This window comes from Epinephelus lanceolatus, chromosome 9 (genome assembly GCF_041903045.1).
Source record: "Epinephelus lanceolatus isolate andai-2023 chromosome 9, ASM4190304v1, whole genome shotgun sequence".
Lineage (NCBI taxonomy): Eukaryota > Metazoa > Chordata > Actinopteri > Perciformes > Serranidae > Epinephelus > Epinephelus lanceolatus.
The window spans coordinates 17,514,227-17,541,862 of NC_135742.1; the positions used below are offsets into that span (position 1 = coordinate 17,514,227).

Below are 27,636 nucleotides of genomic sequence, written 5' to 3' on the forward strand. Positions count from 1 at the left end.
TGCCGCCACGCTCTTGAAAGCTGGCTCAAAAAAAGGCACAAAAATAGCGCCCAGTGCCCAACCTCATGTTTTCCAGGTGGTTAAAGACAGGGCATGTGTGCGGCCCCTAAATGTTTCGGCTTTACGTTGTCACCTACAGAGTGCATAGAAAGCGGTGGGAGAAAAGGGGCCCACAAGTAAGTTTCACCCCAGGGCCCACCCAGAGGTGTATTCCGGCCCTGTAGGAGAGAGGACTCTCAGTGTTTTTTAAAGTCTTGGCTATTAATTAGCCTGTAAGACACATTATGCATAAGGAAATGGGAGATGATGACAGAAAACACACGCAGTCCCCAGCCAGGCCGTCACAACACACACAGCTCCAGCCGGCCTCTCCATTGGTCTCCCCGCACGTCAGTCGCGTCTGCGGGGGGCGGGACTAGGCAGATACAGCCAGTGCTCTAGTTTCTCACACAGATGCTGCTGCTGGGTCAGTGTTATGCCGTCTATTAATAATAACAGAGTCAAAACAGCCACAGCGAGGACAAGAAGAAGAAGGAAAATCTCTATCACCGTGTCTCCTTTTTTTCCATCTGCAGGGATGAACCCAACAATGTGACACAAGCCCGCGGCAACTTCCGACACAAACGCTTTTTATCCACCTTTAAATCCGTTTTTTATTGCAGGTGCCATTGTCTGGTTCACCTCTCACACTGCTGGCAGACAGTCTCTGGCTCTGCTCGGGGCACTTTATTGCGGTCATCCATCTGCACGAGCGGCTGCGGCTTGTTGGTAAACACAAATCGGATCCCGCCGGCAAGGACTCCCTCTGGTGCATTGATGCACCCGTTTCAGTGGTGTAACGGTGAGCAGTCATTTTATTTTATTGTTAGGCCTCTGTGACATGATGTGCTGTATGCAGCCTGTTATTTCTGTGCAGTGAATCCCTCATGCCATTGAAATCATAGTGTCTGCAGTCTCTGTATCTCACAAGGGTTTTCTAAATTTAGACATTTCTATTGTGAGAAGAGACAATGTGTCGCACCTGGAAGACAAACAAAATCACCCCCCGTTAAGACTTGTCTGTTGCTGAGCAGTGACTTTAAAGTGTCCTACACACCCCCTATTTAAAACCTATAAGCAGCACGTTAATATGTCATAAATGTTTCTATAGCATATTATAATATAGGCTAGTTGTATAGCGTCTTTTATAAATTGTATACAATTTATTAGTGTATTAGTGAGCCACTTAAACTTCTCCTGACACCTATAGGTTGAGGCCCACATGGACTTTGAAGGGCAATATAGTAAAAGCACAGTTGTACTCGTAAAATATATGTCTTCATATAAGAAGTTATGATTGCTGGCTAATACTGCAAAGTAATAAACACAATAAAATACATTTCTTACACTTGCTGACAACTATAGCTGCAATGATTAGTTGATAAATTGATGGAGAGATTGAAAGAAAATTAATTGTCAGCTCTTTTAATAGCTGATCCATAGTTGAAGTCGCTTCTCAAGCAAAAATACTTTACATATATGAGGATTTGACTCGTTTGGTTGTCATATATATAACAGTAAACTGAACAGATTTGGATTTTTGGACTGTAGGTCAAATAAAACAAGGTGTTTGAATACATCAGCTGTGGCTGTGGGGAATTATAACAGGCATTTTTCACTTTTTTTTCACAGTTATAGACAAAATGATGAATAGAAAAGCTGTTGAGCAGATTAATTGATGATAGAAATAATAAATATATAATAATAAGCTTTATTTATATATCACCTTTCATACAGGAAATGCAGCACAAACTACTTTACAATAAGGGAATTACATGCACTGGGTGCTTTAATGGATATAGACATGGACATAAAACAGGTCAACAAGGCAATTCAGTAAAAGAAAAAAAATCACATCTAAATACAATTAAAATACAAAAATATATGATGAAAATAAAGTATATAGAATAGCTTAACGTCAGCAAAACCTATATCATAAAATCGTGAAACCATAAATCATTTTTAAACCATTTATTACCTGTATTGTCTACTGCTTATAACTGCTAAAAAGGGGGATTTAAAGTACATTGTTACCCACTTTTTAATTGTATTTTAAGTTACCTACAGTTTTCCTGTATCATTCTAATAATAGTCCTTATTCATCTGACTTTTTTTGAAGTGACGAACATGTTCAAACATCAATTACCTGAATGTTTAATCAATTTGTGTATTGACTGGTAGAATAAGAGACTGTTTAATCAACAGAATCCTTGATCTCCATCTAAATTACCTCCAATTCAAACCCCCACAAAGCCAGTCTTTGTGCTCTCTGTGTGACATTTTGCCTCTCTGGGTAATCTTGTTTACACTGACTGACTCTATCTGCAGTCTCTCACTTACACTCTCCTCGGCCTCGACCAATTATCTCCAAAAAAAGTCTGAACAACTTTCTCTGTCTTGTTTGAAAGCTGCTGAGGCGCGTCAGTCGTGCTTTAAACAAAATGAATCCTTCACGGCAGTGAAATGGTGTGTCAGTGCTTCATTGTCACGGTGAGACCTGGTGAAGATGATGGATTAGTCGTCCTTTTTTTTTCCCTCCTCTGGCTTCGCCTTTCTGAGTGCAGCAGCCACAGCAGTGGACTGTTGGTGGTGTTCAGACAAGAACAATTACTCCCTTTGTGCGCCTCAACTCCCCTGCTATTCATAGGGGAAATAGTACACACACACACACACACACACACACACACACACAGTATCAAAGAGTGACATTCTGCTGAAAAATGAAGCAGTATCAGACAGCCACAGCTCAGCTCTGTGTGTCAGCGTATCTGTGATCATGTCTACAGTGTTTATGCGTGACACATGTAGCACTTTCATGCATGTGATGGGGATTTTTAGACCCAACCTACTTTCTTCTTCTTCTTCTTCTTCTTCTTCTTCTTCTTCTCCTCCAGCAGCAGTCATGCAGGCAGGCTTGAGTGTTCCCCCCCATGTGAACTGTTGAATATTTGATGGCGAGTTCTGTCTTTAATGCGAGCAGCAGCAGCGGCAGAGGCAGCTTTGTGTGAACATGGCGTATATAGGACAAAACCCCACCAGGCATCTCATAGGAGCTGTCAGGGAAGCTGCCATAGTCGAGGTATTTTACAGCTCTATCAAATCACAGAGGGACTTCCCTGCCTTTTTCAACAACAACCGGAGAATCTGTCTGACAGCTGAAACTCAACACGGCCGACTCAGATTCTCTCAAAATGAGAACTTTTGTCATAGCTAGCCTTCATCGTTTCTTTCCCGCATCTGGCTACTCTTGGCGCCATGGCAACGGGGCACCTCTTTAGTGTGCCAATATATAGGTCAGTGGTCATGCGGGGCTCCACCCATAGCAAAATATCACATATAACTGTCTGCTCGCCATGCATACAAAGGTTGGAGGAGGAAGATGTGAGCATCCATCCATACACTCAGACAGATGGGAAGTCGTGACATGACAAGCACACACAAAGACTTGAATACAAATGACCCAGATTCGGTTTGTGAGTCTGCAGCAGCTTCACAGGTGATTTGTGCCATCAGCTGTGCAGTGACATGAATACAGGAACATATACTCCCCCTCCAAGCTGTGTGTTTGTGTGTCTCTTTGTCTGTGGACGATCTTTGTTTCACTCGATGTATAGATGATGGAGAAAATTGAGCCTGTTTGTTTGAACAGTCACATCCTCACGTGTGTGCAGCTACCACTCTCAACACTGGGCCCTCAGTGATACATGAATATGGAGCAGTTTTACATTATATGATGATGCACATGTCTTGTATGTTGTTTCTTTAGAAGCTAATTCAAATATCCAAACATTTGTTTTTAGGCGGGGACTTTCTGCCACAAATTCACCTACTTCCAAAGTATACGGAGAAGGAAAGTCCCTCGTTCAAAATCCACCTTAAGTACAGTATTATTAGCAAGCTGTGGTTAAAGTATCAAAAGTAAAAGTACACATTATGGAGAAAAATACCCCCTTTGACTGATTTATTATTATATTACACTATTATATATTTATTCCTTCTGCACCAGTGTGTAAGTAGTACTGGTCGCTGGTGTTTTAACTATTTTATATACAGTCATTAAGTACACTGGTTTTCAGTAGAGCCAAGTTGATATATTGGATGATATTAGCTTATCGCAAATGTATTTGTATCGATGCATATGAAACTGAAGTACAGAAAGGCCTAAGATATGTTTTGGAAGTGTCTCTATTGTATAGTTTGTCCACCAGTGTGTAGTCAGAAGTTTATTTTTCAACTGTAATATGTCCTGTCCAGTACATCTCTTGGTTAAGTGTTGTAAGAATGTCAGCATTGGTCTAAAAATCCTCAGTGTCAGTCAGGTTATGGTTTCCTGAGGGATCTGGTCCTGTCTGAGGGGTTGCAAGATAAATTTGAGGTGTTATGAGATGATAAATGAGAGAAGAGAAAAAAATCTGTTACACAAATTTGGTTTTCATTTTTTAACTTTTCCCAGACCTGTGCATTTTTGTGGTTGGCTCATTTTCCCTTTGTGGACCTCAGACTTATTGAAATGAAACCGTCTGAGACAAGAGGAAAAATCTATTTTGGTGGTACTGTTAACACCTCATAGGCATTTGAAATGTGACAAAATACCCGACTAGACACCGACTTATTATAGGAGTGACAAGTCAAAAAGATTGGGAACCAGTAACCATGTATTATAGTTTTGAGCAGTGGTTCCCAACTGGTCCAGCCACAGGTCCAGAATTCTACTTAGTCATTAGTTCGAGGCCTTGCAGATTAATACATTCAGCATCATACTTGCGTTTGTCCGTGTCGTTGAGCTAGTTTGCTGACTTTAGTCACTCACTCCACAGCAGAAATGGCACATCAAAATAAAGGCTCTGTGCTGAAAAGTCACTGTACTCTAAAACAAAGTGTTGTTCTTTACAAATTTGGCACAGATTCATGAAAATGTCATGTTCCATGTTTCAAGTGATCATTTTAAACTTGACCATTATCTTATCCTCACTCTAACCAAGTGCTTTTTGTGTGTAAACCTAACCAGACTTCAACCACAGTGTTGTCACAACATAAAACTGATTTTCAAGTATTTTCAAGTATTTTCAAGTAGCTTGTGAGAAAGCTAGGGTTACCTACTAGCCATGACTGAATTACTGGAATTTATTTTGGCGACTGTCCCCAGATTTTTGTCCTCCATAGCAATGTGGTAGGAACAGCACAGATTCTGCTCAACACTTCTGTCATTCTGGATTGGACATTGTCCTAGTGTGTCGAGTCGCGAGTAACACAGAAGACACTTTGAAATCCATATGTGGTTTGGTTTGCAAAAATTATGTTTCGTATGTTCTTTGCTGTCCAGACTTTCTAAAATCAGATACAATCTGGATGTACCAAAAAGCCTTTTAGCCTGGCAGTCTGAACAAGGCCTCAGTTACTTTCCACCACTGGTCTTTATACTACAAGTGTTGTTGAGTTTTGACCTTTTCGGACTCTTTTTGGACAAAAAACTAAATAAATCAAAAGGTATTTAGTAATTCCCACTACAATTATATACCTTGCAATGTAGAAAAGGCTTTGAAACAACATTTAGGATGTAATAAAGTGAGGTAAGATTTACAGAAAATATAATTGAACCGTGAATGAATAAATAAATGGGAAACTAGTTAAAGTGTCCTGAGGAAAGTAAGAGTTTTGACCCATGACCTCTTGATTTATAAGATCCTGAGTGTTCAGCACATGTCCTTTAGTTTGTGTTTAATTTGCAAACGTCCAGGTCTCTGTTAGTGATCGCCTCTCGCTGGGTGAAGTCGTTTGGCGGTGGAACTTGAATGTGTAGCCATCGACGAGCCTCGATAAATGAAGCATCACTGCTCATTCAGCGAGAGTGGAACTACAAGGCGGGTTGTATTGATCGTCTCATACTGCAATTTGCAGTGTGAGGCAGCAGAAATGTCAAATAGAAATGTCAACGTGTCACTTTGGCTGCAGGAGTGACTCGAAATATCAGGATCTATAAAAAAGAAGGCTGTGCCACGAGAAAACAATACTCATCACAGCGATATGAGGCTGGTAAAGGTCTCCATTCGTCCATCCATCTGTTCATTCAACTGTTCATTAATCCATACATCCATCTGTTTTTCCATCACCTCATCTGTCTGTCTGTCAGTCCATATATCATTTGTCCATCTACCTGTCCATCATCCATACATCCATTTTTATCACCCGTTTAATTGCCTGTTTCTCCATCCACCTATTTGTCCATCCATCCATCCCTCCATATGTCCATGTATACTTTCATCTGTGCATCTAGCAGTCCATCTATTCATCATCCACCTGTCTGCCAGTCCATCCACATCCATCCACCTATCCAACCGTCCATTATTACATCCATTCATCTACCAGTCCGTTTCTCTCCACAGACATGCATCTATCTCTCTGTCCATACATACATACATCCTTTCGTGGGACTCCCTAAAAACTTAGTATTTGATATGGGAGCCTTAAATCCTACGTCACTGTTGTGGGTCTGATGCGCACTTGTGTTGGCTCACATTACGTCACCTTGTCACTTTTTGGATAAGATAGCAAAACCATAACCTAAAATGGTGTTTATTCACTTAATCTTTGCCTGCAGTTTTTTTCATGCGCTGGTCAATTTTGAGATTTTGGGCTATTTCGCTTTCAAAACATGTCTTCTTCCAGACTAGTGGAAAGGTTTTTTTTGTTCAGATTTCTGTTTTCAAAATGCTTAATTTTGAGATAATGTGTAAACTTGTAATACAAAAAATAATTGTCTAAATGTAAGTAATCAACTGGGGAAGTTTCATGGTGATATCTGTTACTTAAATTTTTTACCCTATTGTCTCTTACATATAATACATATCTTTAAAGGCCATTTCCTCAAAATAAGTTTTTTTCTCATACTCTGAGTTTGAAGTCTCCATTTCAGTAGCACTTAGAAACTTTCCATTTTTATTTCTGTCCAAGTTCTTAAGTTTTTGCAAAGGGGTTTGTTCATATATTATTCAAAATCTGATTTAAATAACATTTTATTCCTAAAAACATGGCAAAAAAACCCAACATTTTTTCTGGATTTTGACAGTATTTTCTGAATCATGGAGTGATGAAAAGAGCTATCCAAAATTCTCTCTGTTAAATCCCTTAACTCTAATATTTCACACAAAATGAAGCAAGAATTTCGAACCTGGCTTAATCTAATGTTCAGATTTCTGTGCAGGAAAGGTATGCAAATCAGTGCATATTTAAGTAGATACTGCCTCATTTGTGTATTTAAACATACAATTTTTAGAAAACCTATACAAAAACATTAATTGTCTTACTGTAAGTAATCAACTGGGGAAGTTTCATGGTGATATTTGTTACGAGTTTTATCCTATTCACCTGTAGTGTCTCCCCATTACCTCAAGATTAAATCCACAGAATTGATTTTATTTGATTTTTATCTGGAACTTTAAAAGTACAACAACTCACAGGAGTATCACGACAGAAAAAAATCCCAGAAGATAGCACTTGAAAGCATTACTAAAAACACGTATTTCCAAAGCAGTCTTCAGTGGTGACAGCAAAACTATACAGTACATGAGAACATACACGTAATTGCAAACCAGTCAACGACATCATAAACATACTCATCTTTCTTGCAACTCCACACCCATGTTTCATATTTCCTCCCTCGGATGTGAACCATCAACCCTCCCTACAGCTCAAGACCTCATGACTAACTGTAACTCCAAACAGAGATGACTTAATGTCATTTTTGTGATCATGAATTTACAAAGATACTTCTAGACTGTTGCTCCTTGTTCTGCTGGCAGCCATGACTAGACTTCCCTGCAGATTTTCAACTGACTTTAACCTGACTGCCAAAAAATTCTCAAATTGAGCATCATAACATCATACCAGAAATGTGTCCAACTAAATAGTGTTAAAATGCTTTGACATTTAGAACAACTAAATTATGTCCAATAACAAAAATCTACTCGGATGAGGGAGTCTCTATTCTGATGTCGATGTAATATCTTCACCAATAGATGCCCAGCCCAAACAGGTTCACAAGCCAGACCATCAATGTCCATGTTTATGGTGTGAGACCAAATATACAGGAATACTTGTAGAGTGTATTATTCAGTCTAGTTTGCCTAAATTTTCAAGCTTTAGAGATAAAACTAGCCCAAACTTTGCCTCAAAGGTTATGATATAGGGTATGAACATGTACTCAGAGCTTGGGCTGTCGAGACGGTCACAGAGCTCGCTAAAGTGTGCACTGCTGCATCCTGCAAAACCTCACCCATCCAGGTGAAATACCAAGGCTTTAGGTAGTCCCATCCTTTCATCTTGTCCTTCCATTTATCTATTTGTCTCTCTCTATCTATTCACCCATCCATCCCAAAGTAGAGAGGTTGCCAGTTCGTCTCAGGACGAGTAAACATAGACAGACAGGCACACTCACACCTACTTTATTTAGATTTTCCACTCCAGCTGACCTGCATGTCTTTGGCCTGTGGGAGGAAACTGGTGCAGAGAAACAGGACACACAAACTTCACACAGAAAGGAATAAAGCTGGGGAATTTGTTTCTGGCAAAGCTCTTCACTGTGAAATCTCATACAGAACAGTTTGTTTCCACTATAACACAAGCAGCTGCCGCACGGCTTTCAAGAGCCTGGATCTCTCCATTAAACAATACGCAGGCTGATCTCACTCAATCAGCTGCTGTAGTGTTTGATCAAAATGAAAACTCGCAGACTCTCTCGGCCTTCTCTTCCTGTTATCATGCGGAGAGAGGTTCATATCAGACTGCGATGAGTCCTGTGTTAGCGCCGACTCACTATCACTCCCTGGGTTAGTGTGACCCCGATCTCACAAAGCCCCCTCTCACATGCAGATACTGACTTCTCATTACTCATGCAGACACACAAAACACAAGTGTGCTCTGTGTATCTCTTTGTCCGTCTAATCTACAACTGTTTCTCTTGTGATCTGGGAATTCATGGTTCTTCTCACTCTATTTATACAAGATAAATAACCACACCCTGTCAAATATTGTAAACTGTACACACAGCGCAACAATCACAGCCACATTTGTTCTTCAATCCTCCCCCTCCCCCATCTCCCTACCTCTGACCTTGACTGCAGTCAGCAGTGCTATAGTGATAATCTATTTTGTGGTAAAACAAACACACGCAGGAGTGTAGCGTTGAAGCAACTCGGATGAGACAAAAGGGGGGCACCTTTAATGGGAATACCATCTGTTTGGGTTGGAGTATGCAGCGAAGTTTTTCCTAGAAGCACTCAGTTCGAGACAAGAGAACAGTCATTGTTAGTGTTTCTGAATGATTCACCTCCCTGTACAAGAGTACAGATATCTCAATCTTAAAAAAAGAGATTTTATGCTGCCGTTTTAATCAAAATGCACTCACCGGTTCTCAGAGTGTGTGTGCTTTAAGTCTCAAGACTGGTGAACTAGATTTCATCCACAAAATATTTAATTTTAATTCCACAAAAGAGGGCTGAGCCAATATAATCATTTCGTCTATCTGTTCTTGTCTGTTAATGCCTTTAAACGACACTGACCTGTAATCAGATAAAGACGTGTGGATCCGCCACGTTATAGGAGACACATTCTGGTTGCCTGGATACTGCATTAAGAGTGTTTTACATGTTTAAGTACAACAATGACAAGGCCTCATTTGCCCTAATAGGCTTTTAGACATCAGGCTGTCATTTCTCTGCCTTCTCTGGCATCCATCTTCTTGGAAATGTGTTTTCAAATCTCCCCTCTGTCTTTGTTTAGGGTGCTTCTGTGGTCTGGGACTGGTTTACTCCAACAAGTCGTGCACCATGCCGCCCATCACCTTCCAGGACCTGCCGCTCAACATCTACATGGTCATCTTCGGGACAGGCATCTTTGTCTTCATCCTGAGCCTCATCTTCTGCTGTTACTTCATCAGGTGAGGAGCGACAGAGGCAGACATATGTTGAAAAAAAAGTGGAGTGGAGTTGGTAAACGTGATGTGTTTTCTCCTTAGTTCGGTTTAATTTCACACACACATGGAAACAAAGCAAACCGATATGCACCTGGCTCAAACTTGTATTTCATCTGCATGGCTTGGCTCGACTTGACTCGACTCAACTCTTTTTTGGTACCAGGTCCTTTCCTCTATTTCATTTTCCACTGCAGATAATGTCTCCTCAGTGTAAGTAGGATTCTCAGCTGATCGCCATAGTTGTGCTGTGTGCAATGTCTGCAACATTATTTTCTGACCAATCAGTGGTCTGCAGAGTTTTAACTCCACCTTCTAGCAACAGCTCAGCTTACCTGGAATCTGTATCACTGAGGTGGTACCAAAATAAGTACCAGGTACTATCCACAAACTTTACTAATGGAAAACCAAAAAAGAGTACAACTGCTGTGTTCAGATCTGCCCAAACAAAACCTACTGAGCGGGGAAAACGAACCAGTGTCTGATCAAACTAGACAATGCAGGTCTAGGCTTTGTGAGGCTGCACTTAGTCACAGCAGTGCTTTGAGATAACGTCAGCATGCTAACATGCCGATTAAGGGGTGTGATTTTTATCCATAGACTGTATAAAAATAGTGGATGAAACTACTCTGATGTCACTCATTGGTTTGTGTACTCCTGTTTTGAATCATTGAGATTGGCGTTGTGGCTATCGTCATTTTGAATTTTTGGAGACAGAGGTTAAAATCTTGGGTGGAGCTGTGGAGGAGTGAGGGCTGGATCTGACTCACAGACTGGAGTGATGCCTTGCAGACAGCATGTCCCTCAAAGCCGCTCTTAAACATGCATAACTTTGAGCCTTAATAAAATGTACACGGGTGAGTTACATAAAAATTCACCCCCCCTACAGTTGTCATGAATGTTGAAATTAGCCATAGAGACCAAAACCAGGGTGTAAACATGTTTATTCCTGCAGTAAAGTCTGGCCATTTTAACATGGGGGCAGATGGGGATTGACTCGCTTTTAGAGCCAGCCCCAAGTGGCCATTCGAAAACTGCAGTTTTTTGCCCTTGAGCGTTGGCTTCATTTTTTAGCCTTGGAGGTTGCTGCTTGTGTTTACCAGGTTCACCATCCAATGTAGTGTGTCAGTGTGCTAACACTTATTAGCATGAAACACAAAGAACAGCTGATGGAAATGTGATTAGTTGTGCAGGAATTTGGTCATAAACCAAAGTGAATTTTTGACCTGATGATTGCACTACAGGAAATGTCAGGGAATCACCAAGTTGTTATAATTCATCCTTTGGGGGACATGAATGTGTGTATACCAAATTTAATGGCAATCCATCCTGTAGTTGTTGAAATATTTAAGTCCGGAACATAGTGACCGACATTGTCACCACAAAAGCCTCTACAGTAGGGAGTATTTGTGTGTGTGTGAGAGAGAGAAACACAGTGAGTGAGGCAAGGACGTTTAAAAAAAAAAGAAAAAAAAAGAGGAACAGACTGACCTCTCCTGCTGTTGACTGTGAACTCCCTGATGAGCCGAGGGGACGTTTGTGTCTGAAGGACAGGATATGAGGCAACAGGAAGCAGCCCGCCACAATGTGTGAGGACAGCAGCGAGGAAAACTGCAGAGAGTCTCAGAATAAACACGACCTGAATAGCACACAGTGGGAGTACACAACAACATCACACATGAACGTCTGCAGTGTGCAGAAACTCATAAGGAAATGCCAACACCTGCAGTAGGGTTTGTTTTTTTATCCTGCGCCCTCTTTGGATGACTGAACATCTGTATTTAGAAAATTACCAAAGTGTCATAATGTTTTTCATTTGGTGCTGTATATGATTTTGAATTGCTGTCACAACAATTAAAAAAAAAACTGGTCAGCTGGAGACATAAAGCTCAGTGAGAATACAAATGCATGTTAATAACAGCCAGTAGCTGGTATCCAATAGGTTTGGGGCATTTTTTGCTTGATTATGGGCATTTGTTCCTATGTAGCTTATTCTATTTCTATTACTATATTATAATTGAATTCCCACAGAAGCACCAAGCGAAATAAGTGACAATCTAATCAACTTCTAAATGATTTTAAGACCTTGTTTATCCTTGACCTCAAAACATTAGTTGACAAATGAATCTCAAAGTCCTTTTAGTTGCTATTCTGAAGCTTTCAATCACGTTTCTACAATTAGAAACTAACATTTGTTGGATATTTTATAGGAAAATTACAGTATTTTTACTATCAGTGTATTTAAAGCAGCTATAATCAATATTTTTTACAATAGAAATGTCTGACATGTGACACCTACAGAGAATTTTCACCATAATCTGCAGCTTCACAGAGCTTTATAGTGAGCTTCAGCCTGTTTTATCCCCACCTCCGCTCAACTTAACTGTTTTGGTTCAATCTCACCACCCTCAAAGCGTCTTTTTCGGGCTGCAGCAGGCAGCTTTGTTTAGTGGAAAAGCCCTAAAATCCTACTGTACACTACCTGCTCAGCACCAAACAGCAGACAGACACAGTTAAGGCCTTTAATACTCCGCAAGAACAGAGAAATTTGTAAAGAGCCCTGGTTTGGGAGTTCTTGCAGCTGACACATCATCTGGGCAGAACTTTTTTCTTGTGTGGTGTCCGAGAAATGTTGTGTGATTGGTCAGTATTTGAAGTGGGCGTGGTTAATGCGGAAAAGCGTGTGTGACTTATGCGGCAGCGGGAGGGGCCTATGAGGATTTCCCTGGAGTTCTGCACTTGAGTTTCTCGTGAAGTATGAAATGTCCTGGCCAAAACGAACTTTGTTCTTGTTATTGCCACCTCAAGAAAAAGAACAAATTTAGTACAGTATGCGCAGGGCTTTAGACTAGCTGCTGAAGCATTTTGCAACTATAAACCAAATACAGTGTATTCCTCAAGAACTGGTAGTGACCAAAACAGAGCTACAAGAGATCAGGTGGGCAGAAAATCTTCCTGTGAAAGTTGCTCAGTGGTGCATGAAGCCATAAAAGTTCAACTGCTGTGTATAAAATTATCAGAATGATCGGCACTGCTTCCGCACTGTGTGGCCCATTAAGCAGGTGCACTAGAGACTTCTGCCAGCTGTGAAACTACTTCTTGTTTAATGCTCCGCTAACTTGAATAGTGATAAAATGATTTAATTGTGCAGCTCCTCTAGAATTTCCAAATGTTATCAGACCAAATAGATCGAATCCAGAAAGTAGAAAGAGTTATATCACAGACGTTGTGATGCTTGAAAAAAAGTATCCACTGATTTACAGATGTCTCTTTTGCCATGTAAGTCAAAGGGAAAAGGTGTTTTTAGGCCACAGAGCATCATATGACGGTGTAATTCCACTGTCTGGCCACTACAAAAATTGACTTCACAGCCTGTGAACTTTCTCGGGGCCTGGAAGCAATACACTACATGTAGCTCTGCAGTGAGATAAGATTTTACCTACTTTAAATTATGAAAAAAAGGAAAGGAAAGAAAAGAAAAGTCATGTTCAGCTCCAGCTCCGTTCATTTAGTGGCTGAGTTGGAGCTGTTGATAGTATTACACAGTCTTCATCAGCAGACTGTGTTTCCATGATGTCCCATGATGTGTTGACTTATAAAACAACAAACTTTTATCTGGTGATAAGGATCTTCTCTCTGAATGAACTTTGTGGTGAGATTAATTTGTCAACTCGTGTGCATTTGAACCTCATCTTTTAATCCAGCATGACTGATAAATCCTTCCAAGTGCTCAAAAAAAAGAAAAAAACCAGATCAACAATTACAACAATGAAAACAGAGCTAACCTCATGTGATGACGAAGATCAAGAGCTACTTAACAGCTACTAAATGGACCTGTTTCTTAAATTAAAAAGACACTTTGAGAAAGTGACAGGATGATTTTTTTCCCAGTGAAGCGGTAAATGTCTGTATCTTCATTTGGAGATGTCTTTTTCTGAGAAACACTGAATTCCCTTGTTTCAGCTCTCAGGCAGACCTAAAGGGAACACAGACAGAGCAGGCATCAGTTTATTTTTAATTCTGGGATAATTTTACACAGCAGTTATCAACTAGAGAAACGTAAACCTTGCGGGCACATTTCTGTAATCATGAATGTTTTGTTTGGCCTGAATCTGGCACTAAATTAACCATCAGAAAAGCTTGGATCCTTCCTGTTCCTCTTAAAGCACTTGCCTGTGAATCATAACCAGTGAGTCACTTCCTTTAGGCCCCATTGACATGCTGAAGGTAGTCTCGGGTAGGAGTGTGATTGTGAATTAATTTATAGACTGGGTGATTCATCGAATGAATGTGTGTGAGTGATAAATGCCACTCTCTGTTGGGGGCAGGCTTGGAATTATCCACTCAGACCGGCTGTCTCTAAATCCTGCGTGTCGGGGAGTTTGTGACGATTGATTTTAACATTGCAGAGAGTTAAAAATCTCATTTTGTCTCTATTCGTTTATTTGAGACTCTCCTTCTTTAATCACACAAAGCAATTATATTGAGTTTTCTACAAAGCCTTGAGATCTGGGCAAGATTTGCAGAACACACACACACACACACACACACACACACACACGAACACACGAACACATACACACTCTTTTCAGCCTTCATATCCAAACTGCTCTAATAGTGGCACAAACCGGGGGTGTACACAGCAGTACCTGCTATGTATGACTGCAAAACCACGAGGGTGCCAAAAAGCACACACCAAAAATATCCCATCTTTAATTATACCCCAATGTGCGCCAACAGCAGCAGGTCTGTTTTCAGTTTAAGGAGGTTCACAGCAGCTACAGATAGATGCTATGAGAACCACAAGGAGCTGAAGGTGTTTTAGTCAGTTCAGCAGTGATGGAAAGTAACATTTACAAAGTGCTGTACTTCAAAGGTAACTTTGGTATTTCCAACCTAATTTCACATGTTTTTTGTGTCTGTGACTAATGAGAACAACAATTTTTGAAAGTGGTCCAGTACTTAGTGAGAGTGCTGCAGCCAGCGGCGGTGAAACATATTGGCATCATCAGTTTACGTCCACTAAAAGCGCTTCTTTTCCCACTGAAAGATTTATTAATATTATTTATTTAGAAAGAATCCCTATAGAGACAGACCTTGAGATCATTTTTGTTTAACCAGAAACAGCTCTTAAATCGCTATCAGCAAAGACACCAGACCCTATTTAAACAAACAGTCGACTGACACAAAATAAAACTCAAACAAAAACCACCATAGTTTTTCTTTCCACTGTTCCAACAATCACCAACTCTGGTTTGTTTGAAATAAATGCTTAATTTACCCAGTTTGATGTGAAAATAATGCTGGCTGTACACAGTTTCCCCTGCTGCTTCTCTGATGACTGACCTCCCTTTTGCTCCTTTCCCAATATTTTCACTGGAACACAGGGTTCAGGCTGAAAAAAATAGAAGTTACACTTTAAGTTCACTTTATAGGGTGCTTGAGTATTTACTTTATGCTTTTACCCCACTACAATTCATAGGTAAATATTGTACTTTTTACTGCACTTCATTTATCAGACACCTTTAGTTACTTTAAACTTAATACATTCAGCGTCATACTTGCGTTTGGCCATGTCATTGAGCTAGTTTGCTGCCTCTGTCAAGTAGCTGTCTATTATTCACTCACTCTACAGCAGGAAACAGCACTTCAAAATAAAAGCTCTGTGCTGGTAATTCACTGTAGCCTACTTAAAGATAAAGTGTGTTTTACAATTTTGACATGTTTGTAAGTCACTTGTGGTCTATTCAGAATGGACCCGTGCTCCATTTTTGGACCCTGACCCACCAGTCGGGAACCACCGTACTAGGATAAGCTGTAGTCCGTTCTAATGTTATTAATTAGCTAGAATTCAGTCCAGTCCAGAGGGATCCACCCCGTCGAAGACTTTTACTACATCTTAATAAATTCTAGATAAGCAGCATTTCAATGTTACAGCTGGTGAAGGTGGAGCACGTTTTAACTACTTTATATACTGTTAGATAGTTCAATCTAAAGCACAATATTATATTTTATATTAAAAAGGGCTGCTTTGTTGAGAATATCTTTAAGTTGTGTGGACCTTGAACTAATGACTAAGGAGAAATCTGGACCCCATGGCTGGACCAGTTGGGAACAACTGTCCTTTTCCCCGGTGGTGTGTGTGTATTTCGATTTCTTTTGTACCATGTTTGTAAGGTCATGACTCCTGCTGTTTTTGTGTTTTGATAATGTTCAAAAACTGTGACAAAGTGGTTCTGCACATATTCAGAACTGGAAATATGTGTAATTGTTGCTAGAACCTCAACCAAAAAAAAAAATCAATCAATTAATATGATGTATATAATCATAAAACTCTTTAAAAGGGATCATTTTGCATTTACTTTAATACTAAAGTACATTTTTCCAATACTTTTACTTGTAGGTCTTTAATGTAGGCTATCGACCAAAATAAACCAGTACAAAGTAGTGTTGAAACCTCTCCGGTCAAACAATACCTTCATTTGTTCATTTTTTGTGCCCAGATTTAGAAAAAAAGGATGATTTGTGGGCTTTTGCTTGCAGACAATCACTGCAAGAGTTCTTGGATTTAATGTGACCACAACTTCAACAGTCTGCAGTGCGGTCAAATCAAGTGCGGTGCATTTGATGCAGTTGGCAGGTCAGTGTGCCAAGATGCCACCAAAACACTCAGGAGTATGGCATCTGGTGGTATTTTACACAACTGAATGTTTCCATTCACATGATGGGTGTTGAATTACATAGAAGGAAAGGGTATCAAATGAAGCACTAAGGAGTAGTCTTGACATTGGTTGGTATCACTTTAAGGGTAATGGTATTGGTACTGCTCAGCCCTGCTTAAGTGAAATCTTGAATGTAGGACTTTTAATTGTACCTTTATTTTATGTTCTTCCCCCTCTACAATACAGTCACTGAGTGAAGACATATTAAGCCACCAGATCCCTAAATAAATTCACTGACTCAAGATTCCTAAATAAATTCACTGACTCATTTAATTTATCATCAGAGATCCTTGAGACTGAAACCTGTGGAATCCCCTGAAGGTCCAAGTCCCAGAGGAAAGTCTCTAAAGCTTGACACAGTTGTTCATTAGCCAACAACAGGAAACATGACTGCTTACTGTGCTTAAACTTCTGATAATTAGAAATGCTTAAAAATCCCCCTGCATGTCACATTGCAGCTGTAAAGTATCATACAGATACTATCATACCTGCAGAGAAACGAAGGGCAGAGAGAGATTTGGGAAAATAAAGTGACAGTTAATTCCAAAGTGCTTCAGCAGCAGAAAGGGCGGACTGGAGGTCGTCTTCTGTCACATGTGAACACAGCGAGAGTCAGCAGCTTGTCAGGAGACAGAGACAGACACAGAGAGGTGAGAGAGAAAGAGAGTGATGTCTATTAAGGTGGTAAAATCTGTGAAAAACGTTTCTTTCAAAGACTAGAATTTGGGTTTAGTTGTCTCTGTGATGCTGAATGAGTTTATCTGGAAACACAGTTTATCCACAAACAATAAATGTGACTGCAGAGATGATTGTTATGTCATGATCGGAAAAAAATTCATTTTAAGGTGGCACACTGCCTATACATTTTTAAATTGAAGAGATCATGATGATGTATGATAGGCCGTTAAGTATACTATGTAACAAAAGTTTAACTTTTTAAACCCTTTTTTAAAATAAATGTGGCTGTTTCATTATGAAATTAAATTCTTATTCATCTGAAGGTAGATTAAGGGCGTAGATTTATTAATTGGCAATTTTAATGACCTTTTCTATTGTTTTTTTTTTCTTGCCAATCAATGATTTGACTAAATGTTAGTGCTCTGATATTTAGAATGGTCTTTACTGTACCAGACACAAACAGGCTTTTTTAGTGCCAGATGTGTGCAGTATAATTCAAGTGTCATTTATCTAGTTGTATGCACAGTACTTCCCAAACACATGCATTTTTGCTAAAACCATATTGTTTATAACTGGACTGAAAGTAAAATTAATCAGTGCCCTCTTCAAACCACTCCACTGAAAAAAAAAACCCCAGTAATTTTATGTCACTGAACACAAGAGCTGCTGGTCTATCACTGCTTCAATCAGTTAGTTTAGTTTATGTTATTGTAAGACTTTGGTGTAACAGATCTACCAGAGTTACACATTAAAGGCCTTTGCACACTGAGTCCATTTTTTCGGGTGCATTTTTTTAAATCTGCCATCCAAAAAAGATCGCTACACACACAAACCTTGCACACTGATTCCGATGTGTTTGATTGCTCTTTTTGTTGTGAAAATTTGCAATATGTGACAAAATGAAAAGACTTTCTCCTTTGTCTGCCTCCACTGGAGTTACCTTTCTGGCTGTCGTCACTTTCTTCCTGTCTTTAATTTGGCACCACAGCTACATGAAGGGGCGGAGCTGTCCTCCCTCTCTGTCTCGACATCCTCGTCGTTGTCATCATCATCCACCTGAATATTACTATCTGACCTGTTGAAAGTGAGCTGTCTGAGTCATGAAATGATTCTGTGCCCCCTGACACGGCTGTGTCCCTTCACCGCATTTTCTTCACTGATTCTTGGTCAAACAGCTTCTGATTGATCAGGAACGTGATTGACACAACGTGAAGTAGTATTCATTTTTAGATGTGCGACAATTTTGGATGAGAAAAACGGACTCATTGTGCAAGGCCTTAACACATAGAAACTACAGATTAAGGCAGCATTAGACCAGCAGCTTCCTTGTTCAGCTAAGTAAAATTACTGCTTTTGTCAGTGGAGGTTGGCTTTGAAGAGAGCAATGAAAGTTTCACCTTTAGTTCAGTTCCTTGTCAGAGAGGGACGTCTGTTTGGGAAGTACCGAACATACGACTGAATAAATGACGGATGGATTACACTGCACAAGTTGTGTGACAGTTTGTAAATTGATTATTTGGTATAGTTTTGCTCTTGTTAGATGCAGACCCCTTTACTTTAATTCATCAAGAATTTCCTCTGTTTTTGGATTCTTCGTTCACTGTAGGGGCACGTGAGAAAAACAAAAATTGTATTCACAAATTCAGCTTAACACAGGAGAAATTAATATACAAATTGTCATTTCTTTGGGTGAAGTATTCCTTTAATAATGGAGTATTTAATGTACTTAAATGTAGAATGAAGTCTTTTAGTATTTATGAAAAAACCCTGGTCATTGCATCATTCACACCTGTTGAAGTCATTGTAACTTCATACAATAAGAGCTGGTCAGTAGTTGCTATATGAGGATTTTTCTATTCTTGCAGAACGGGCACAATAGCTGAGCTGAAACACTGAAATCTCCGTCCCTTTCACCCACTTCACATCACTCGCCAGGCATGGGAAACCACAACACATGTAAAACGTGTATCCTCACATTGTTCTGCACCGAAGATTGTTAGCAGCAATCAGCGTAAACAATAAACCAAATGACAAACACAGTGAAAAACTGTCATTTCCTTACTCCAAGCAGCAAGATTCACTTTTTTTTGTTGGGGTTTTTTTGTCAGTGGAGTGATCAGATCATAAATAAACAATCATCTTTCATCTCAGATGCTTTCACTGCATTTAGTTTCAGGCTCAAATCACAGACAGTGACAGACATATGTGTCTATGTTTAGTCGTGTAAAAACAGGAGGCCAAAAATAACCGCCTGAACAGACGCAGCTCGCCAAGTGATAAAGATCTCCTCTCTATTGTTGGCTACGAGGGTGGTGCAGGGATTCAAAGACGCAACGTACTCATTAGCCGTGTTTGTGTATATGTACGTGGAAGTGCGTGCGCGTGTGTGATAGCATTTTCAGTGTGTGAACAATATGTGTGTGTGTGTGTGTGTGTGCTTGCAGGGGGAGCATGTATTTGTCTGTTGATGTGTAGCTGCTTGAAAAGACAGTTAATTATCAGAGCTTACCCTGCAATTACACAGCTTCTGTTGCACACAGTCCCATAATTTAACCACACAGACTTAAAATCTCAGCTAGAATCCAATAACCTGCTGTTTAACTCAGCTCAGAATAAATACAGACGTCTTCATCTCCTAATAAACAAGTGGAAAGTGGTGGAACTAACTGCATTTACACATGTACTACACTTAAGTACAATTTACTTTAGTATTTCCATCTAATGCCACAGTATTTTATAGGCAAATATCGCAGCTTTCAGTCCTCTGAATGTGTCTGTCAGCTATAGTTATGAGTTGCTTTGCAGATTAAGATTTAGCATACATAACCAATGATCAGTGTAACCAAATATGATGCATAATAATGTATAGCATAAACCAATTAACTCCACTGCAAACAGCAGCAGCAACAAAATGCAGTTTACACTCTTCAAGATGAGTGGTTTTGCTATTTTTGCCAATAATACTTTATTTACTTAAAGCTGCATTACTCAGTATTTTCATATGAACAATAGATTAATTGACTATGTATAATGTTAAAGGTATTCCTCACAGTTAAAGGATAACTTCAGCATTTTTAAACCTGGACCCTATTTCCCTGTGTAAATTGTTCAAAGAGGCTGAACAGTTTTTGAAATTGTTCCAGTATTGAGGGAGCCAGCAGCCGCGAGACAAGCTGCAATGGAAGCACACGGGGGCAACTAAACATCATCACTGTATGTCCATTAAAATTGGTTATTTTTGACACAGAGCGGCTCAGATTGTTATTATAAGTGTCTCTTCACCTTTCACTTGATCCCGTCTGTTTGTCACTGCCTCCTTAAGCAGAAGTCTCTTTCTGAAATATCATGAGATATCACTTGTTACAGGAAAACAACGGTGGAAAATATATAAGTTCTGGAGAGAGTATAGTAATCATAGTAGTTTACAGTACAAATAGTTGAGAGTTATCGGAAAGGATACTCAGTGTCACTGATGATTATTTACCTGATTTCAATGATGTGGATGAAGCTTTTGAATTTGACCGCTGCCAGTTATACGCATTGAAGAGTGGACAAGGAGAGAAAGAGGAAATAAAGGCAGTGGAGGCGCTGCAGGATGTGAAACAGGGAGACCGTGAAGTTCCTCAAGTTGCTGTGACCCCATCACCACAGAGTAAAAATGCCTATGTTGTTAAGAGTGGTTCATGATTTGTTATTTCTTACAATGGGGAGATGTGTGGTGATACAGCAGGGAAGGGGATAGTTTAATAACAAAAAGCATCAGCAAGACGTAATTAATATGTAAACAGTAACATAAAAACCTCCGCTGCCTTTTCTCTCTCTCTCTCTCTCTCCTCGTCCACTTGTCATGCTTATACTCCATCACAAGACATACATGAGACACATTTGAAGTCAGGTAAATAATCACCCATGATATTGAAAATCTTTAAGACAACACTTAAATACCTTTTCTATAAACTGCTCTGGTTATTAATCTTTCTCCAAATCTCACACACATCTCGTGATATCTGGTGATATTTCAGAAGGAGACTTCTGCTAAACCGGGCAGTAACAATCAGACAGGATCAAGTGAACGGTAAAGAGGCACTTCAGACACTTATGATATGAATCTGAGCTGCTCTGTGTCAAAAACAATCGCTTTTAATGGTCATACAGTGACAATGTTTAGTTGCCCTTCATGCTTCCATTACAGTCTGTTTCGTTGCTGCTGGCTGCTTTTACACGGGGAGATTTACATGGGGAGATTTACACGGGGAGATAGGGTCCAGGTTGAAAAATGCCGAAGTTACCCTTTAAAATAGGTTCAAGTATAGTTTTGTGACAAGTCCTCTGTACTTTTCCCACTGGGGGAAGGAAGTACTTAGATCCTTTACTTAGGTATGTAAGCGATACCAAAATGTAGAAATACAAGCAGCAGCCCTGCATTTATAATTTTAGTCCAGAGGTATGAGTAGGAACAGGAGGAAAACATGGGAAAATAAGGTCCATTTTAAGGATACTTTACTTGAGTATTTCAATTTACATGACCTCTCTGATTCAGTGGCTATATGTTATTTTTGTTGGGTGGATATGATCTTTCCATTTAAACAATATCTCCTGGTCAGATACATTAAATGCAGGACTTAAACAAATTGTAAACAAAGTTATTTATCATGTGTTTCTCTGTTAATCCACAGCAAACTACGACACCAAGCCCAGAGTGAGCGGTTTGGATACAGAGAGGTAAAACGTGATGTTAATTTTTAAGCACACTTTAATATCTAAATTTAAAAGAATCTCTCTTAAACATATTCTGTTTTTCTTACCCCTGCAGGTGGTGTTAAAAGGAGATCCAAAAAAGTTGAATCTTCATGGGGTAAGGATGTAATTTACATACACACACTTAAGACTTTTATGATGTGAAACAAAAAAAAAAGATGCATGATAATTTCACCAAATGACCGTCCTCACCGTGTCTCAATCCCGTCTTGTCTGTCGCTCACACAGCAGACGTGCGCCGTGTGTCTCGAGGACTTCAAAGTGAAAGACGAGCTGGGAGTGTTGCCATGCCAACATGCTTTCCACAGGAAGTGAGTACAGGAGAGCACAGTGGAGTCTTTTCTGTTTCTCTTGTTAACCGCTTTGCAGCCGCACGGGCTCGTTAAAATGAAGGTGGTCATGTTTGATCCGTAGCTCGGCGATGACAGGAATTACACAGGTAGTTTCTGTTTGATTTATAGTGCAGCACTATAAGAGCTCTTGTTCAATAGTGCTGACGTTCATTCACTGTTCCTGCTTCCTTCTGTCTAGAATAAGGGAGCAGTGAGGGCAACAGTGCAGCAAATAGAATTAGTGCTGAAGCATTCCTGATGTTTGTTACGTGTCTAAAACTGTGATTTCTCTGCAGTCATCTTGAATGTGAGGAGCAATTTTATAACAATCAGAAGACATTAAATGAAAGAGAGACATAAAGAATAATGAAAGTTTAGAAATATATGCAGCTCTTAGAGATCGTCGCAAACTCAGATTGATTAAACTAAAAAAATTGTTACATCAGCTGATTTAAGTTGGCAGTAGGGTGAAGAACCCGGAGGTCAGTTTAAACCGTCACTCTCAAACTGCATTATTAAGAGGAAATCAATAGGAGGTGTATAAAGAAAGACTTTGTGATGTGAAGCGTCCTAACAGAGTGTTGGTCTGTATGAGGAAAGGAGACAGGACAAGTTCCCCCCGGAGTCTAGACACTGTTGGTGGTGGTGGTGGATTAAAGACGGCAGGCGATTGATTGAAACGCTCAGCTGAATCTCCCCGAACATCCTGGAGGTGGTATATTGTGCCGTAGAAGGTCTGAAAGACATTATTGTTATATTTAAAGATTTGCTGGAAGAACATGAGCAGAAAAATCATTGGTTGGACTTTGACAGCGTGGGGAAGCAAAAGTAGAAGCAGGAAGAAAGAAGAAATTAAATCATAGAGCAATAAAGAAAAAGCACGATGGAGAAGCCCACCGTATGAATTTAATATAAATACAGGGCTCTCACGTACTCCTGCATGGACAGTGCTGAGATGTCACCAAGTATATTTATATAAGTGCAATTTTTAAGTCTTTTACTTCAATTTTCTGCTACTTCATCCTTCAGTGTCACTACATTTCACTTACACTTACTTAACTTTTAGCCACTTTAAACAGACATTTTACATACAAAACATATGATCAGCTTATGAAATGCATTGTCATAGATTGAACTACACAACAGCATACTATGAATATAAATGTATGAAGTAAATTGGCTACAAGACAACCAGCTGAAATTTAAGTACATTCAGCCGCTTATACGTCTTGCACCTAACATGAGCTGCTCTCTCAAAGTCAGAAACCAGATAGGTGAGGGTATAAAGTCTGGAGCTGCTCTGTGGACATGAATAGGAGCCTGATTTTGTGGACCCACACAATGTTTTCTTGTTTTGGTTATGCCCAAACGAGCTTTATTCTGTTGGGGCATCTGTGGCTCAGAAGGTAGAGCAGGTTGTCAACTAATCAGAAGATCAGCAGCTCAATCCCTGGCTCCTCCAGTCTGCATGTCGAAGTATCCTTGAGCAAGATACTAAACTCCAAATCGCTCCTGATGGCTGTGAGTGTGGTAAAAACTGAGTAGCAGGTGGGACCTTGAAGGGTAGCCTTGGCTGCAAGCGTGTGAATGTGTGTGTGAATGGGTGAATGTGACCTGTAAAAAAAAGCGCTCACAGGTCCATTTCATGTTCTCCGTAATGACACAGAAAATGTTCCCATATACTCAGAACATTCCCCTGGGCGCTCTCAGTGTCATCTAGAACATCTTTCCCAGTTGTTGTCCATGGAGCAGCTCCAGACTTTATACCCTATGACATCACAAATTTGAGATTTAGCGCTTGTTGTCAGATTTGGGAGACAGTTGTACAGGTTCGCTAATATGTTTGCACTGTCTTAGGCCAGGAATAACATTTATGAATCATGACTATGGGTGAAGTTCCCCTTTAAAGTGACAATCTCAAAGATCTCTGTTTGTCTTTGGCGACACATGTGGCAATAAGCAGTGGTTGCAGGTGTGTCTTTGGATCTCGCTGCTCTTCACACATCACTCTTTCCTTTGTTTGTTTGGCCATTGTAAGTGTTTACCCGCAAAGCTAGCAGACACCGGATAAAAAACAGCACGCCCCTTCTCACACAAGTGCTTTGAAGAGAAATCTGTTGCATTATCATCTCTGGTAAATCAGCTACTGCTGGATGAAGGAAAATACGTCACCAGCTGTGCGCCACTTGTGATTTTTCTCGGAAATGTGGCCACAGACCAGAACACCCAGTTAGTAATACTGCAAATGCAAGGGCTTTCATCAGTGGTCCAGAAGCTTAATCACATTTGTGTTACCTCATTCAAGGACAGATAGATAGATAATGACTTAACAGACATTTATTTAAACGAAAATCTTGAAGGCAGGACACTTACTTGTAATGGTGTATATTATAGTTATATTTCTAATTTTAAGATCTCAATACTTCTTCCACCACTGAACATGGCTTGCTCAAGTTAAGCTTTTGTTTTGATTAGTGAAACATGTCAAAATGAGTGAGAAGAAAAAAAAAAGTAACTTTTTATCTCTCTCCTATCTGTGATCTCCAACACAGGTGTCTTGTAAAGTGGCTGGAGGTGCGCTGCGTCTGCCCCATGTGCAACAAACCCATAGCCGGCCCCCCTGAGCAGCACCACAGCATAGGGACTCTTCTGGATGAACTGGTGTAACCTCATGTCTCCTTCAAGTCTGGACGGGACGCAGGCGCCCACGCCAAACCAGCTGATATAAAGTTAGCAACCGACAGGAGGAGGGACACTGTTGTTGCTGTTAAAATCACAGAAAAGACATCAACATGAGGATAGTAAGTTGGGGTAACCTAGTTACCACCCAGAGAAAGACTCTGAAGGATGCTGTTGCCTAGCAACCATCTCCGAGATGGCAACACGACACCTTGTGGTGTCTGAGAGATTATCTCCAGCCACCCACACATCACTCCACCACTCTTCTTTCAACATACCCCCCTCTCCACCCGCTCCGTCACATCACATCTTCTCTTGTTGCCTCGAGTCAGGTTAATGGCACCACCGAAGAAGAGTCTCATTTGTCACAGTGATGTGGACAAGTGAGTGCTTGAGGATGACAGCACTGGGTAGGAGGCACTGATCCCCTCCAAGCATGTTTGAGTGTCGTATGTCATGGTGGTCACTGATATGAAATAATATCAATACTGTCTGAGGTTTTAAAAACTCTTTCAGACGAAAAGTTTTGACACAAAGCCACAGAGGAAATTTTCTGCTCAACATCTCTGCCAGTAGCACAGAACATGATGACAGGAGTTACACTGCTAACAATACAGTAAGGTCTTTATAAAAACAACAGCTAGAACGAGGGTGTGAAGGTCCAGTGTGCAGGATTTAGGCGGATATACTGGCAGAATTGAGATATATACTGAACACTTTAAAAGTGAGCACTTCTCCATGGAAATACATCCCCCTGACAGGTGTGGCATATCAAGATGCTGATTAAACGCCATCTTTACTTCACAGGTGTGCCTTGGGATGGTCACAATAAAAGGCCATGTGATATAATATAAAAGTATGTTTTCTTTAGTGTATAATCACCTGGAAATAAGTGGCTTCATTAACTTAAAATTAGCCTTTTATATCTACATAGGGAGTGGGTTCTCGTCTACGGAAATGGCCATGTTGCACCACCATGTTTTGACAGTAGCCCAGAAAAGACAAACCAAGCACTGGCTCTAGATGAGGCCATTTGCATTTTTGCGTTTTCGTGTCAGCTACCATCATCAGAAGCCCCTCCTAGACGAGAGCATCTGAAAACTGCAGATTTTTTAACCTAAAACTGCTTTTTTCAGTGTTTTTACTGGTTTAAATCACTGGATCTGTTGGCTTTAGAGGGGAGGAGACCTCTGTGGATAATTCAGCTCTCGGTAAAAACCTCCCAAATGTCTGGATCTTAAGTTATGAGAGAAAAACAGAGCAAACACTAGCAAACACTGAGAAAGCGGCTTGTTTCTGACACACCAAACAGCATCAGAGAAGTTTCAGCTAGTTGCAATCTGTCGTCCTCACTGCTAGATTCCACTGTATCACCCTAAATCTCACACACTGGACCTTTAATAAAATTGTCTGTAGCCAGACGAGAATAAATAATACTGTAACACAGACATAGATAGGATTTATTAAAACGTCTCTAAAGGAAATTAAAAACTTGTTTAAGAAGATTTGTACCTAAGATTATAAATTCAAGTCACTCTGGTTAAAGAAATGATGTGAAAGGTGGATTCAGGTGTCATCAGGACCTTAATTATTCATATATACTTAGAAGAAGCAGCTGGAGCTGTTGTCCACATGTAGCAAATTAATCAGTATTTCCATCAAGTCAAAGCGATTGATTTTCCTGCTGATACGTGCAACTGAACCTGATGTGTCAAATCCATATTGGTGCCCGCCTCTCCCGTGATACCATGTATGTTCTGCGTGTTGTTTTATTGTTGAGACATGTTTTTATTGTGTTAATATAGATGGAAGGAACTGACACCTCCTGCCTTTCACTGTTGGTTCTTTGTTGAAATATGTTTTTTTTTTAGATATTGCACTTTAAATTCACAAAAAACATGCCTTTGTTCTTCTAAAGCGTTAGACTAAGGTTTGGATGCAGCGCAGCAGGTTCCTTCGTTTTCAGGTGTGGTGAATCGTTTATAAAAGTCTGTGAAGTATTCGAGATGCTGCTTCATCTGAAGAGAAGAGAGGCAGCAGTACAGACGCTCGGTGTTGTTCTGTGAATTCATCTGGGAAGAAACTAAATCTCACTTTCATACATTTCTGTGGCATTATTGCTGGTGGTTCTATTTTTACATTCCTCAAGTGTAGGTTTTTGTGTGTGTGTGTGTTATTTACAACAATTCAGAAAGCGAAACACTGCCTAAAATTGAGCACAAAACTCACAAAGCACATTGTCCCGATACAGAAGGCACCTGCACTGTAATTAAAAGGCAAACACTCACACGTGAGGCTGTTGAATTCACGAGTCTGCGTGCCAAGAAAAGAAAAGAAAATGTCAAAGAGATTTGTTCACTCTGATTCTGGCCACATTCCACATTTTGTTATCCAAACAGATGTAAATAACTTGAAACAATAATAAATACAGTTGTCTGTTTTGTTCAGCTTCTCTCATTTC

The 27,636-nt window shown here is 40.0% G+C and overlaps 1 protein-coding gene across 2 annotated transcripts; it reads left to right on the forward strand.

The window, feature by feature from the left end:
• The first annotated feature begins 469 nt into the window (after positions 1-469).
• Positions 470-27,619, forward strand: rnf122 (ring finger protein 122). Of its 2 annotated transcripts, none has more exons than XM_033618647.2 (6): positions 470-841; positions 9,817-9,973; positions 22,083-22,128; positions 22,220-22,261; positions 22,396-22,475; positions 25,049-27,619. In XM_033618647.2, the coding sequence occupies exons 1-6, from the start codon at positions 817-819 to the stop codon at positions 25,161-25,163; spliced, it is 465 nt and encodes a 154-aa protein (XP_033474538.1). In that variant the 5' UTR covers positions 470-816; the 3' UTR covers positions 25,164-27,619. The 2 variants fall into 2 exon arrangements, with proteins under 2 accessions (XP_033474538.1, XP_033474537.1); XM_033618646.2 differs by having other exon boundaries at positions 673-841; positions 22,393-22,475; positions 25,049-25,306.
• Positions 27,620-27,636: the final 17 nt, after the last annotated feature.